Source organism: Penaeus monodon, chromosome 2 (assembly GCF_015228065.2).
Source record: "Penaeus monodon isolate SGIC_2016 chromosome 2, NSTDA_Pmon_1, whole genome shotgun sequence".
Classification (NCBI taxonomy): domain Eukaryota; kingdom Metazoa; phylum Arthropoda; class Malacostraca; order Decapoda; family Penaeidae; genus Penaeus; species Penaeus monodon.
In genome coordinates, this window is record NC_051387.1 from 58,474,605 (window position 1) to 58,489,604 (window position 15,000).

A 15,000-nucleotide genomic window follows, 5' to 3' on the forward strand; every position below is an offset into this window, starting at 1 on the left:
TAAAAATGTCCCTGATACAAATTATCCCTGAAAAGGAAGACAGATAGAAAAAACACAAATTAGAAAGAACGTATTTACAAAATCAAGAACTCCCTTGTACAAAGGTAACAACACTGTCCAGCCTGAGCCTGACATTTGAGGATTGAATTACCACTGTGAGCCAAACCCACTTTACCCAAATGAATTAAGTGTTTACTAAAATGCAAACAACTTTACTTGAGATATATGGATGATCACAATGGTAGACTAGTCTCTGTAAAGCACCTATTTACATAAAAAATACACGACTTTCACCAAAACTCCATACACAAATGGCCATAACCTATATATGGCTTTTTCTACAACGTAAAGACCTAATTGCATGAATTCCTCATATTACATTTTATAGAATATAAAAGCAAGGAGTTGTGGCATCACTTACGGTTTCAAAATTATGCTTTGTTCACAATAACACACCAGAAATGAGCTGAGCATCACTTCTCTGAAATGTAATTGTGCATGCTTGAAAACTTCAGAGTTGCTTTTAAACCCCATATTCTCTTGTTCATAATAAACATCCTTGAGTATGCTGTTCTAACAAAGCTAATTTGTTACAATTTCTTGCAAGATGAGTCTGCTGTGACATTTGCCTGAAAAGCTTATAGCCAGATGGTAAATAGCAAGTTCAGACTCCTTAAACAGTATCAAAATGAAGTGGCAAGATGATATAATCCTGCTTGGAGTTGTATCATATTTATACAGAACATAAACCAATTATAAACATTTAAAACACCAAATAAACCAAGTCCCTACTTAATATACAAACACTTTGATCCAATGTCTCCTTTCGAGGAACAAGAACTATGACTGCTTCCCTTATCAATCAATATATCTTTTTTAATATCTGGAAAGTTAATCATTATGTGATGACTGGTGATGAAATATTTCTTTTGATCACGGTGGCTCTCTGCTCACTATGGTAACATACATAAAACTCATCTACCAACCTGAGTTGTATTAATTTCAAAATAAAACCACTCTCACAGAGGGAATGGGGCATGTTTAGGATTATCAAAATACAAACGCCTCACTATTCTGATTTTTTTACAATGGGTAGCATCTGCTGTCTATGGATAATAATCTAGGGAACATTAACAGTCACAGGAGTTTCCCTAATTCTTTCTTTCAAGAAATAAACTGTTTTCTAACTTTACTCATTTCTGCAACCTAGCGACTCGCCGCAATCCGGTCATTATCATACATAAAATTACAACCAGCTAACAAATATTCCACCCAACAATTTTTCTAATCTCTAATCCAGCTTCTTCCAGTAATGCAAAGATGACCATCTGCTTAACTTAACCCATTGCCGATTGGAGTGGCATGTACATACATGTCCTACCCACTTTGTGTTTAGTTTTGTAATTTTTTTTATGCACATGAGTTTAGTCCCCAAGAAGTCAATTACTAGTCCTACCTCTCTCACATGCTTACCCTTTTCCTTGATTTTCACAGAGATTATTTTAAAAATTTTTATGTTACTAAAAAATAACATTACAATAATTATAATGTCAATAATAACAGCACTATGAAAAGAGCATTTTTTCTGCAACCTTAACAAAAAGGGAAATTAGATGAGGTCTACTAAATGACTCCTTAGAGAGCCATCTGTGTAAATACATTTCACAAAACAAGACTACAGTGAAGATTTCATGGTCCCAGTGGCATTGGGTTAATATAAACAACTCAATTTTCTGCTCTATATGAAAATCAACTAACTATTTTTGAATTGTGTTTCAGAGTCTCCTTTCTATCTCTTTGTGATATTTCTTTTCTATCTATGTGTCCTGAAGGTGCAACTGAAAGCAAGCAGATCTGGAATAGTGATAAAGCCAAAAATTTGCTGTGCATTCTTAATATAATGCATTCAAACAGTGTGAAGATGGCTATTTTGCACTATTAGGGAGCTTAAAAGTTTAAACTCCTGTTCTGTTGATTATGCAGTGCTAATTAGATATTGCAGCAAAGAAATAATGATAATAACAATAATCAAATCAGTAGTAAAACTAATAATAATCATTAATATTTACAATACAGTAACAATATAATATAATAACAATGTCCCTCTTATGAATACAGAATTCAAGCAATTTCTAGAGATGAAGCAAGGAACATAGCAGTAAAAAACGCACCTAGAATAGCCAAAAACCAGCGACTGTCACATCGCCAACCACAAACATGACGTACCTTTGCCCTTGCCCCTTAGCTGTACTATCCGTGAAACTGTCCTCAGTAATATTTACTGTACCAACACTGGAGCAGCAAGGTGCTAATGGATGTGGAAGGGATGGAGATTTAGAAGACAAAAGGTGCTGTTTTATGTGGCCAGATGTTATGCAAAGAGGAACTTGTGACTTTTGAAATGGCTTTCCAGAATTCTTAGGCACATAGGATGAAATTTCACAACAGGGACTAAAAAGTAAAAACACTGGTTGACATAAAGATAAATGACCTAAACATGTTTACATGTACTTAAAAATTTTATATATGTGACATTAGAATTATATACAAGGCAGTTCCAGTCAAAACAGGAAAACAAATTATATCCAATATTTCTCGAAGAAACACAATTTTTTTTAGTATAAGCTGAATGAAAGCAAGTCCTACATAAGTAATAATCTGCACTTCGCACAAGATTTATTCTTATAGGGTTGATTACCCTATACATTCCCCCATGACCCCCACCCAAAAAACATGCCAAAGACTTTTCTTATAACTTAGGAATTTTGATTCTAATATACTGTATGACATTCTCCAGACAACAGTTAAATATAAGGACTTTGCATGGCATCTCTTTGTGTGCTTTAAAAGAGAAAAAAGTTATATTACATGTAGATCTGAGTGCACTGAAATGAGCATAAAACCAAGAGGCAATGACTTTGGTAAAGATTGTGACTTTTTTTTGTAGACACTAATTGAAAACCAGTGGGCATGCAGGTGTGTGAACAGTATGGGGTTTTGAAATTATCATAAAACATCAGCATGCATATATATATATATATATATATATATATATATATATATATATATATATATATATATATATATATATATACATATATACATATATATATATATATATATAAATCTGCTGTTAGTAACACACTGTATTTACCTGTTACTTACTGACTTCTGACATGCAAAATGTTACATTAGGCACTTATTCCAAGTTCAGCAATAAACATCACAGAGATAAGTATGAAACTAAACTGCACCTTCATGTAAAAACAAGTTCATATCAAATTTCTATGCAACTCAAGTCAGGACTGATCAATGGTGTCTTCACACAAATTAAAGTAAACTCCAAGCACATTTCATTCACTAATCATATGTGCAATCCTAGAACAGACAGTGCACCTCCTTGCTAGCCAGCATAATATCATTACAGCATGGCAAAACCAAAAAAAGATTCTCCCTCCCTATAAAAAGACCCCACACAGAAAATCTCAAAACAAGAAACTTAAAAAAAAAAAAATGTATATAGAGATAACACAAAAAAGTATATTTATATATATAGTTATAAATATCGGTCAGCACTGACCATAAGGATGCCCAAAAAAGGACCCAATTCTGATGACTCACCTTTGCTTGGGAATAATCTTGATAGAGACTAGATTGTCTAGCCCGCGGGCTGTCTTCATCACTCCTAACCCCTGCTTCATTCGTCAGCCCGTTTTCATCTCTGGGCCGTGTGCCATAGCTCCGTGGCTGGTTTATATAGTCATAGCTGCTCTCCACTCCACTGGGAGCATCTCGTAACACAGCTGGCACAAACTGGCATGCCACTTCTGTTGTGCTTTCATCATCATTGACTGATGTAGTATCGCCATTGGCAGTTCCATTTCCAAATTTCTGTGTAATGAACAATATACAACAATTAATGTATATAATGAATAAATTCCTTATATACAATGAGCTAAAGTTGTACTACTATTCCATAAATATACTAAACCAATAAATAATATATGAACTATAGAAAACCTACCTTGTATTCCACTGGACTAAGATCCTTGAACCAATGGAATGCATTGTGTGTGATAAATACGACGCATGTTATAATCAGCAGAATAATGCTGTATATAGTTATATCTTTTTTCAACCCTTGCCTCACAAGAGAGAAGAAGAGCAAGCTTAACTGCAGACACACAATTGAGACTATCACAAAATTAATGGCTGAGGTATGAATGTTCTTATTAATTCTTGAAGGTCCATAGGCAAAGTATATATTATACTTGTCAACCAGGTGCTTGAAGATCATGTACAGAGTACCTGTTGAAAGGGAAGTTCATCAGTCATTTCACTGCGAATAAAGATCATAATCATGATATATGCCAGTGGTAGTCACAAAAATGAATGATTGAATGAGAAGTCCTGTTTATGTTATACAGTTGACAAGTTCATAAATAAAAACATTTCCTTTTGATTGCAGATTAAAGTACAGATCTCACAAAATCTATCATTTCTCTATTTCACAAGGAAAAGAGTGGAAAAAAATCTGACTCAAAAATCATTGTAACTTTTACGGGAAAAACACCTTCCTAACCGATTCCCTCTGAACGCTTTCAGTGATTTTTCTAAACACCCAATAAGAAATACGTACCAAAGGGTGTGATAAGAGGACAAGAAACAGAGTAAATGATGGTCATGGCGAAAATAAGCAGCATCCAGGCATACTGCACACCAAATGGGAACTCGTAGAGAATAGCTTTTCTAACGCTTGCTGTCTCTGCTTCAGATCTGCAATCCCAAAAGGAGAGATGTGAATATCTAAGTTAGTTTTGAGAGGAATAATAAATATATATCCTTATTTCATTACTAAGATTTAAGGCTCATGCTTTTGAAATTTTGAATATGAATCTATAATTTAGAAATAATTCTCCAGTTTGTTTAATTACTACTTATATAGTAAAAAAAAAAAAAAAAAAAAAAAAAAAAAAAAAAAAAAAAAAAAAAAAAAAAGAAAAAAAATAAAAAAAAAATATATATATTTTTTTATATATATATACATATATATATATATATATATATATATATATATATATATATATATATATATATTGGGACAGAGATGTAACAATACACATACACAGAAATGGTAATAATAAATAATTAAAAGTGAAATACTTGCCTCGACAGCCCAAGCCGAACCATGTACATAAATAACTCCGGGAATCGAATCAACTCGAGCGATGTTCCGATGAATGCCGAGGTGATGATGTAATTGACGAAGAACGCACCATTATCGGGGAGGAAGATACATTCCCAGCGGAAGGTCTCGTTCTGAGACTGTGACTGGATGAGCCATTCCATGAAACCCTTGGCACTGAGAAGATAAAATATAATCATAATTGATGATTTCATATTGACGATATCAAGGCTATGAATACTGTGGCCATGAAACTGCAGAATATCTATCTAAATGGCAATAAGATCAATATTCTTCTGGTTCTGCAATAATGATAACAGCATTACTTATGAACCAATTAACAGGGATGAGCACATGAACGAAGAAGGTGGCAGGTTGTAATCCCAAGATCTGTAGACCCACAGAAAAAATGTTGAGGAGTTCTTGACAAAAATGAAGATTGAAGGGGATTATAGTTTCGAACTGTTGGAAGAGTCAAGTTAAATATCAAACTCCATTAATGGTAAGACAGATAGTAGATGATGAAATAATAAGAAAAGAAGAAATACATAAGAAAAAGAACCAGAATGAACGCATTCCAAAGTAAAGGTCTGGGACATAACAAAAGATCTGAAGAAAAAATGCGAAGGTTTAATCAAAACCAGAAGAAACCCACATGAAGAAGAAAAGAAGAAGAAAGAACATGAAGAAGAGGAAGAAGAGAAAGAAGAAGAAAGAAGAAGAAAAAATCTTCCAAGAAGTGATGAAACGATTAATATATCTGACACAAAAATTCTACCCCATGGTAATCACCTGGTGAGTCCTAGAGAAGGGAGGATAATGACCATGAACAGAAGAAACACAAAGGTCTTCCTCATGATGGAGTGGTTTTCGGCAGAGCGCGTCCAATGAGACATGAACTGGTCCGAGTACGACACGATCACTGGCAGGAGGGCAGCCATGGTCCACAGGAGCAGGGTGGGCAAGAACTCTGACAGCACTGGGCTCTAAGGGAGGGAGAAATTTATACATAATGATGAAAAAAAAATATGAAAAAGTATTTTGTAAATATCAAAATTTCTAAAATGAAACATCTAATAACAGAATATTAAAGTAATAATAATGCATGTATGTATTACTTAACCCTACAGCATATCTGTACTCAATAGATGACAGCCTCTCAAAAACTTGTCTTTTTTCCTCTTTCTTTCTTTTTGCTGTCATACGCAGTAAGAAACAGAAGGTACTCTCAAAAGATGCACAATACATGAGACCAGATGCTGGATGCTACAAATATATGCACTTAAGTGTATGGCATAGAGAGCATTACTGTACTATTACTACTAGTGATAAATGCAATGATGATATCAGCAATAACATATGTAAATATCCCTTCACACATTTGAGTATTGCTTCCAAAATGAACGGCATCTTATACAAAAGAACAAAAAATAGAGCTCATTATCTATTCATACTTCCGCCAAGGAATGTAAAACTGACATATTATTAATTCAATTTCCTTACAAAATGAACCCTTATTATTCATAAGCTTCTAGCAATAGTAACTATATGCATCACCATATCCACTTTCCAAATGAAAACTGGCAAGAAAAAACAACAACAGCAATAAATTATCTCACCATGTTACTGAGTCGCCCAGTCAGGGGAACAATATCCAGACCATTGATGATAACAGCAGGTGTTGTGAGGAAGAACAACACCAAAAATAACATGATGTTGATCAGGATAGCCTTCAGCCACCAGTGACGTGTAGTGACGGACAGGTTGTGCCTGAAGAGAGGTTTCAGTTAGACTAAGAACAAATAAATCATCATCACCACCACCATCATAAGAATGATAATAACCATAACAAATAATAATTATATCACTTTTGTTGTAGTTTCTAATACCAAGATGTACAAATAGTCAACAGAACAAGACGACAATAAACAGAAATAAATATCTTACATCAACCTTCCCCACCCAAAAGAGAAAAGAAGAAGAAGAAGAAGAAGAAGAAGAAGAAGGAGAGAAAAAAAAAAAAAAAAAAAAAAAAAAAAAAAAATAATTACCCCCTGCCCCACTCGCCAGAACTCACCAATAAATATCATCCGGCACTGGAGCAACCCTGATGATCCAGTTGTGTGGCTTGAGGTCAACCGAGGCAGAGGACGTGGGAGGGCTGTAGAAGCAGTCACACTTTGCCCTGTGGTCTTGGAGGACTCTCTTGGCATTCTCTATGCTATCGAAGGTGACAAACGCCACGCCGGTTGGCCTCTGCAGGGCCTTCAGCTTTTCATTCTCCACCTCGTTGGCCAGACGGTTTTCCTCCTCCGTGTAATACTCAATGGCATCCACCTGGTCATGGGGTTGGAAGTCATCGGCACAAAATTACTAAATAGTTAAGTCTAATATCAATTTGGTGTGACACTCACTCTTGTCTTTTATGTGAATGGATCTTCTGGCATTTTTCTAAATATATCAATCAGTCATAAGGGATTTCTACAATGCAGATACACCAAATATTCCCATTATCTAAAAAACATCCTTTGCAAGTCTCATGCCTAGCCTGTTGGACACCAAATTACCGTCGGACAGCCAAAGATGTCACAGCAGCCGCACACAACACCCCCCTTGTAAGGTCTCATATCAAGCCGTCTGTGAGTCTCCTTCATGTAAGATTCACAGTATATCCTTGCATTATGAGCCACTTCCCTATAATACAAGATATACGGCAAAGAATGAATACATAAACAAATACAAAAATATCTATATATCTATGTATATAGGCATGTATGACTTTAATGTGTATCTCTACATACTTCCTCTCTTTCAACATCATAGGAAGTATAATTTTCCCATTTACCTTTCTGGCACCAACCCTAGTATACGAAAAGAAACTGAAAATATCAATCTATCTTACTTTTCTTTTGCAAAGGCTTGGAGTGACCGAATGTTGTATGCGAACTGAACATCTGTGACCTCTATATCTGGGTAAGCTTCTCTGAAATAATTAAAGGAAAGAAAATAATAGTATGAGAACAAAAGACATGTCTCAATACACATTATTAAAGAATGTATATCAAAATGTTGCAACAAGAAATGTAATCGTAGTTTGCTTCATCTTTCCCAATAGTTACTTATGCATTTGCATCAACTACACCAATCCCATTAATTTTCTCTCTCTCTCTCTCTCTCTCTCTCTCTCTCTCTCTCTCTCTCTCTCTCTCTCTCTCTCTCTCTCTCTCTCTCTCTCTCTCTCTCTCTCTCTTAAAAAGAAAAAAAAAAAACTTTATTTTTTCAATCCTCCTTTCTCTCTCTCTCTCAACTTACTGGAAGTGTCTCAGGAGCGTGTCTTTGTGGCAAGACCTCCTTGGCACATGGGTGATCATGAGAGTGCGCGAGACGGTGGTGGCCACCTCCTTCAGCTCCAGCTTTTTGGAGAATCGCCGGGTGAACAAGATGCCAAGCGGGAGAAAGAGGAAAGCAAGCGTCACGTGGACCCACATCAACCGTGACCTGTGGGCAAAGGGATGGTTACACAGACGTCATTTCCCTTACAAAAACTTTTAATATTCAAACACTTTCCCAAGCTCCCTTTGTTTTTCTATGAGAGGTGGGATATAGGCTAGCTTTTCATTAATCTTTTCATCACACATTTCTGTTTCTATAAAAAGCAGGTTAACTTTTTCTTAACCTTATCCTCACACAAGTTATAAGTTCAACACAAGTCCTGCCATCAAAAGAAGTAAAAAATTGACTCTAGCCCTTCCCCTTGTCCCAATTAAAGAAAAAAAAATGCTCAACAAAGCCTTCCTCAGGTAAAACAGAAACCAAATGATTACATTTACATCCATTTTAATCAATGCAAACACTAACCTCAATATCTCCCAAGCCCTTGTCCTCCTTCATCTATTCCCTCCTTTCCCCCCACACACAAGCAAAAGAATGGACAAACAGGGCCCTGGAACACTTACTGAGGCGCAAGATTAGCGAGGGTGGTGTGACCGAACTCCTTCTCACCCCCCTCCAGCGTCCCCTGGAAGTTGATGGGCAGTACGATCACAATGCTGATGACACACACGATCATCATGTACACAATGATGTGCGACTGGAAGGACAGGTACTGCACCGCGTCCTTACCACTCTTGGCTAGGATCTGCTCATCTCTGCAAGGAATGGGAGAGGATGTGGTGGGTGTTAGTACTGCAGTGGACTAGAAAAGATTGGAGGGAAAGGAAGGATGAAAAGATCAGAAGAGAAAAGCACAGAAGTGGGGAGAAGAAAAGAATTGAAAGAAAAGTTATTTTCTAAGCCAAATATAAGCTTGGAATTAATTAAAATAATTTACTAACCAATTTTATATAATAATAATAAGAAAATACACATCCCAATCTTTTTCACATCTATGACAAAAATACAAACCACACAAACCAGACCCATTTCTTTACTGTCCACAAAACCCATCCACAACTGAAATGAACCCCATAACCCCGTCTCACTAAAGCAACCCAAAATGCACCACCCAACCTTGACACCATTTGAAACACTCACTTGATCTTAAACAGGGCCGGAATCCACGAGAACAGCCCTTTGTCAATGTGCGTGTTGAACTCCAAGGAACTCACGGAGTCATTCTCCCCAGCAATCTTGCCCATGTCGCTGTCCTTCCCGTAGAAGATTTGTGTCCACCTGTGTGAGGCAATAAGTGTGGACAGATCAGTTACGGGCAAGGGTTCCAGGGAAAATAATCAGGCAATACCTGAAGTAAATCTGGCTAATCCCTATTTATAACATTACTGTCTATTCTTACATACTGTAACCAACAATCTAGTACATTTACCACAAATTACTTTTAGATGTACCTCCTCCTCATAATTTGATTCTATCAATAATACTTTTAAATGAATTTCAACTTTAAACATAATACACAAAAAATGACACATTCAATCTACTCTTAACTGAGAAAATTCCTGAAGAAATAGAAGAAGGTGAAGGAAAATTCTTATGCTGGAATAAGATCATAGTACCCACCACCACCTATATATTTATATAAGAAGTCAATGTAAGAAGATAACCTTACTCTGCCAAACAGATATACTGTGCAATAAAATGTAAAAGAGGTATAAGAGATACAAGAAGATGTATCCTATGTATTATCCCTTAGGTGAGAAACATGCAGTTTATCCCCCCCTGAATCAGTCTTCCAGACCTGAGAATTTAATTATTCAAAGAATTTTCTGTGAAATATACTGTACATTCATAAAACGTTAATTACTTTTAGGTGAAAAATAAAAGATGAAAGAATATCTAAGTATACTGATATTGAACATGAAAAAATAATCATTTGTAATAACTTATAGACAATAACATTAACTTGGAAATGTTTACCAGTGAAAGGTATAAAAGCAGCTTATAATTATTCATAGTTTTCATATCAAAAGCTAATCCTCTTTTCTTTTAGCAAGCAAAATTATAAATATCTTTGCCTTAGAGCAGTTAATTAGTATCTGAAGCCAGTTTAATCCATGTCTGGAAGACTGTCCACCTGTTGTATGTAAACCCTGAAATTTCCCCCTGAAAAGGCAGAGAGAAAAAAAAAAGGAGAGATACATAACTGAATAGCTCCACAGTGTAAAAAAAAGAGCTTAAAAAGCGGAAGCATACAGGAAAAAATACCAAAATAATGATAAAAAAAAACATACTAGGAACCTACACATTGTACTGACTGAAGCCAAGATGCTTTGTCCTGAAATGAGAGAAACAAAAAAAAGAGGTGCATAGGTTAATCAGGAAGACAGAAAAAAACAAAACATGGTGACCTTAGACTAGCAGAGCATGCACACTCTACCATTCTGGGCTATGAAAGCTACGTCAAGCTAGGCATTCTTAAGGTCCATTCTTGAAAGCATGGAAAACAACAAAACCGGGAAAAGCTAAATCAAAATATCATCATGTGTGATTGCTTGAATTTCAAATACTGTGCAAAAAAATAGAGAAAAAAGCTGGAATGAGAAACAGATCAAACAAATTGTAAATAAAAAGGATATTATTAAAATGTGATCTCACAAAAATTTACATATATACATGTGCCTTTTAATTTTGAACAGAACATGCTTTCATAGTTATTATCACACTTAATATTATCTCTTTAGCTATTTCTTTGTACATTACTTTTAGAATTACTTTCTACAGCAGCATCTTAAAACTAATCAAACAGGAAAGCTAAAACATGGTTCAATACGCTAAAGAATAATATGAAACAAACAATGCGTAAACTCAACCCAACTAATGCAAATATGATGGGAGATTTTGTAGCTCAATTAACCCACTGATGCCAAAAAGGACATATATGCCCAGTCCCTTGTGCTTTTAGGTTTCGTAATTTTGTTTACACATAGACGGCTCCAGAAGTGCTGAGTCACCATGGAATCAACTACAAGGCCAAAATGAGCCTTCCTTGTTTGCCCTTTTACGCGCTATCCGGGAAAAATCTTTTTTAATACTTCTATTTAGCTTTTATTATTTTACTATTTCTTCTGTTAATAAAATTATAATAATCACTAAAAAAATATACATCACTTGAAAGAAAGAAAGAAAGAAGAAAAAGAGAGAGAAAATCCTAACTTCAAGGGCCAGGATAATTAAGTGAGGCCAAATAGTGCTACTAATTGACCCCTTGGTGATTAATCAGTTGAGGGAGAGCCATCTGTATATAAACACAATTCACAAAATAAAACTACCAGCACCAATGGGATAACCAAACCACAGAGAGATGACGGCAACAGAGAGTCAAGTGTACTCTCAAAATTTTGTTTAAGTACTATTGCGTCAAATCATAAATTACAAAGAGAAAAGAAAAATGAATTCTTTTTCTTTATTTCTTTTTGCGTCAAAACTAATACAGGCTTATATTTAATAATCACAGAAAATACATTTAAAAAAAATGTAAAAAATATATATAAAAATAATGAGCACGATCATCAGAAAATAATTATTTCTCAGAGAATTGAATAATGAAATAATGATGATGATGAAATAAATGTTGTTGAAAATATCCAAGTCCATTCCTTTCAGCATGAAAAATAAATGTGCAAAGCTCGACAGAACAAAAAATCAAGAAAAAAAAAAAAAAGGAACAAAGCAGCCTGCTTATTTCTAAACAATGACTCCGATCACAACCGATCGTATGAAAGAGAGCACGTACATGAGGGTGAAGGCTACGATATGGCGGACTCAGGCGAGAGGACAACAAATGAATAACAAGTACAGGGTTACGTCTAAACACTCCGTTGCAATTTACTTTACAGCAGGATAAAGTCTTGTGCAAATGGGAAAGTGTAAATTAACTATACATGTGAATGAATGGAGGAATCATGAGGGATAATGGTGCAGCCAGCATTGTAACTACATAAATAAATAAATAAATAAATAAATGCTAAAAGACAAAAAAATAATTCAAGGATGCAACTCGAGGGCAAAATCTCATTCATCAACAGCTACCTCGCAGGATTAAGCCAAAGGTTTGCCCGTGGTCTGGCCCGCACTTACCTACTCTCGTACTTCTGAACAAGCGCCAAACGGCCATAATTCCACGCCTTTTTTCTCAACACCGTAAACAGACACATGAGCAACTGTAAAGGATGGTAAAGAGCTGTGGTTTAAATACTTATATGAAATATGAGAAATTGTGCAATTAATTTTGGGAGAAACACATAAGATATATCATGCTTATATACTATGCTGGATAGAAACTTTACCAACTAAATAAAGTTTATAGTAAAATTTTCATTTTGCTTACACTGTTACTGTTCCTCTTCACAAAGGCAAACACACTTACAAACAAAACCAAAAAAACACAGACAAAAAAGAAACTGTAAGCCCATACACACAAACTATATTCACAAATAAGTAAATATAAACACACACACACACACACACACACACGCACACACACACACCGCACACACACACACGCACTAAAAACTCACAATAATCTCAATACTCACAATCCACCCCAAGAAGTTAATCAACAAGTTCTCGGGAATGCCCTCATAGCCCCCGTAGATAAAGTGGGTCTTGTTCTGCAACACGTACTGGTTACACTTCTTTTGTCGGGGCTTACTTTGAGGTCGCTGTAGTCATCGGTCGGTGGGTATATCGTCGGGAAGGGTGTGACGATGTCCATGCCCGCTTGTGGATCCATCTGTGACACAATGCAAAAATTATAGTGGTACTAGTCAGTTCGTTCTATGACAGCACATGACACATAATTATCTACTTATAATCGCTGTTTCTTTTATGGATTCATAGTTTCTAGACAAGGGATATCAATTTATTTTGATTTTCTTCTACGTATTCACAGTTTCTAGATCACACTTGCGTTACAACAGAGAGAGAGGGAGGGAGAGAGAGACACACACTCAACAAAAATAAAACTACTACTTCACCTTAATTTTATGCACAACTTGCCTCAAGTTTCCAAAAACCAGCTGAGTCAGACATTAAGATACTCCTCACATAACATTTCTTTCTCAAAGCAGGAATTTATTCAACTCGCAGAACAAACTCCACTAAAAGCAACATTACATTCAGATAAGGTTATAAATTATCAAATAAACCCTATACACTTATTCCATTAAAATCACAAGCCTCTATAATATATACAAACACACACAGATTATGGCTTAAAGAGCTTACTTGTAACAGTTACAAAATGAGCTTCTTAGTTTCTGTATGTGATTCCTGTGACTTCATGTAGAATTAGCTCATTATGGGCAAAAGAGAGAGAGAGAGAGAGAGAGAGAGAGAGAGAGAGAGAGAGAGAGAGAGAGAGAGAGAGAGAGAGAGAGAGAGAGAGAGAGAGAGAGAGAAAATCTTGCCTCTAAGAAAACAATGGACAAGGGTAAACTATGTATGAGTAATGTATGGGTCACTTTATGTACTCTCTATCTATGATTCTAACTTTATCAACATTAACCAACTCCCACTCTCTCTCTCTCTCTCTCTTCCCACTCTCTCTCTCTCTCTTCTCTCTCTCTCACTCTCTCTCTCTCTCTCCCCTCTCCTCTCCTCTCTCTCTCTCTCTCTCTCTCTCTCTCTCTCTCTCTCTCTCTCTCTCTCTCTCAACTTTCTTCTTTCCCCTTTCATTCTTATATTCTTTATGCTTCTCATTCCCCCCCCCCCCATTTTTTTTCTCCTTATGGGATATCACGAATATGTCGCATGCATACAAGTAAAAAAGAAAAAAGACTCTCACTACAATACAGCCAGAGACAAGCAATAAAGACTTCCTGCATAATCCGCTGGAGGATATACCCAGACGTATATATTCCCCAAAATGCCCTGCTTCTTCTTCTTCTTCTGAGTGGTGAGTGAGTGAGAGTGAGAGTGAGAGTGAGAGTGTGTGTGTGTGTGTGTGTGTGTGTGTGTGTGTGTGTGTGTGTGTGTGTGTGTGTGTGTGTGTGTGTGTGTGTGTGTGTGTGTGTGTTTCCCCTGCAACTCTTTCTCTCCCGAGTCATTCTGATAACTCTCTGGACAGATGCTTTGAAGATTCTTTGCACAGTCAAAGAACATGACTTTAACAGACATTTTATTATCTACCCTTTGAATAGACAAGGGATATAAAACAAACATAAACCTTGCACTCATTCTTAAAATACACATTTCATTAATACATAAATCCAACGATTATGCCTATAAATAAGTTCTCAACCAACACAACAGCAACTAAAATCAAGAGTGAATTACCAACATCCTAAAACTAAATTTGGATTCGAAGTCAAGTCTTATCCCACAGGAAGCTGATGTACTCTACAGGATATCAATAAGTAGTT

At 35.9% G+C, this 15,000-nt stretch overlaps 1 protein-coding gene across 4 annotated transcripts in view; it reads right to left on the reverse strand.

The window, feature by feature from the left end:
• The window catches only part of LOC119584306 (calcium permeable stress-gated cation channel 1-like), a 26,954-nt gene that overhangs the window by 6,209 nt on the left and 5,745 nt on the right, over positions 1–15,000 (reverse strand). Inside the window, exons 2-17 of one of the 4 annotated variants that reach the window (XR_005229795.1) lie at positions 13,174–13,370; positions 12,716–12,798; positions 10,881–10,913; positions 9,719–9,856; positions 9,142–9,333; positions 8,498–8,683; positions 8,088–8,168; positions 7,753–7,879; positions 7,263–7,522; positions 6,805–6,955; positions 5,978–6,171; positions 5,168–5,362; positions 4,640–4,776; positions 4,025–4,308; positions 3,622–3,891; positions 2,227–2,308 (exon numbers count right to left, since the gene is read on the reverse strand). Coding sequence is in view for 2 of the 4 variants with exons in the window: in XM_037932854.1 (XP_037788782.1) it covers positions 3,622–3,891; positions 4,025–4,308; positions 4,640–4,776; positions 5,168–5,362; positions 5,978–6,171; positions 6,805–6,955; positions 7,263–7,522; positions 7,753–7,879; positions 8,088–8,168; positions 8,498–8,683; positions 9,142–9,333; positions 9,719–9,856; positions 10,881–10,913; positions 12,716–12,792 (2,325 nt within the window). In the remaining 2 variants the exon portion in view is untranslated. The remainder of the gene's footprint in view (positions 1–2,226; positions 2,309–3,621; positions 3,892–4,024; positions 4,309–4,639; positions 4,777–5,167; positions 5,363–5,977; positions 6,172–6,804; positions 6,956–7,262; positions 7,523–7,752; positions 7,880–8,087; positions 8,169–8,497; positions 8,684–9,141; positions 9,334–9,718; positions 9,857–10,880; positions 10,914–12,715; positions 12,799–13,173; positions 13,371–15,000) is intronic. The other 3 variants (XR_005229796.1, XM_037932854.1, XM_037932867.1) reach the window with 3 other exon arrangements.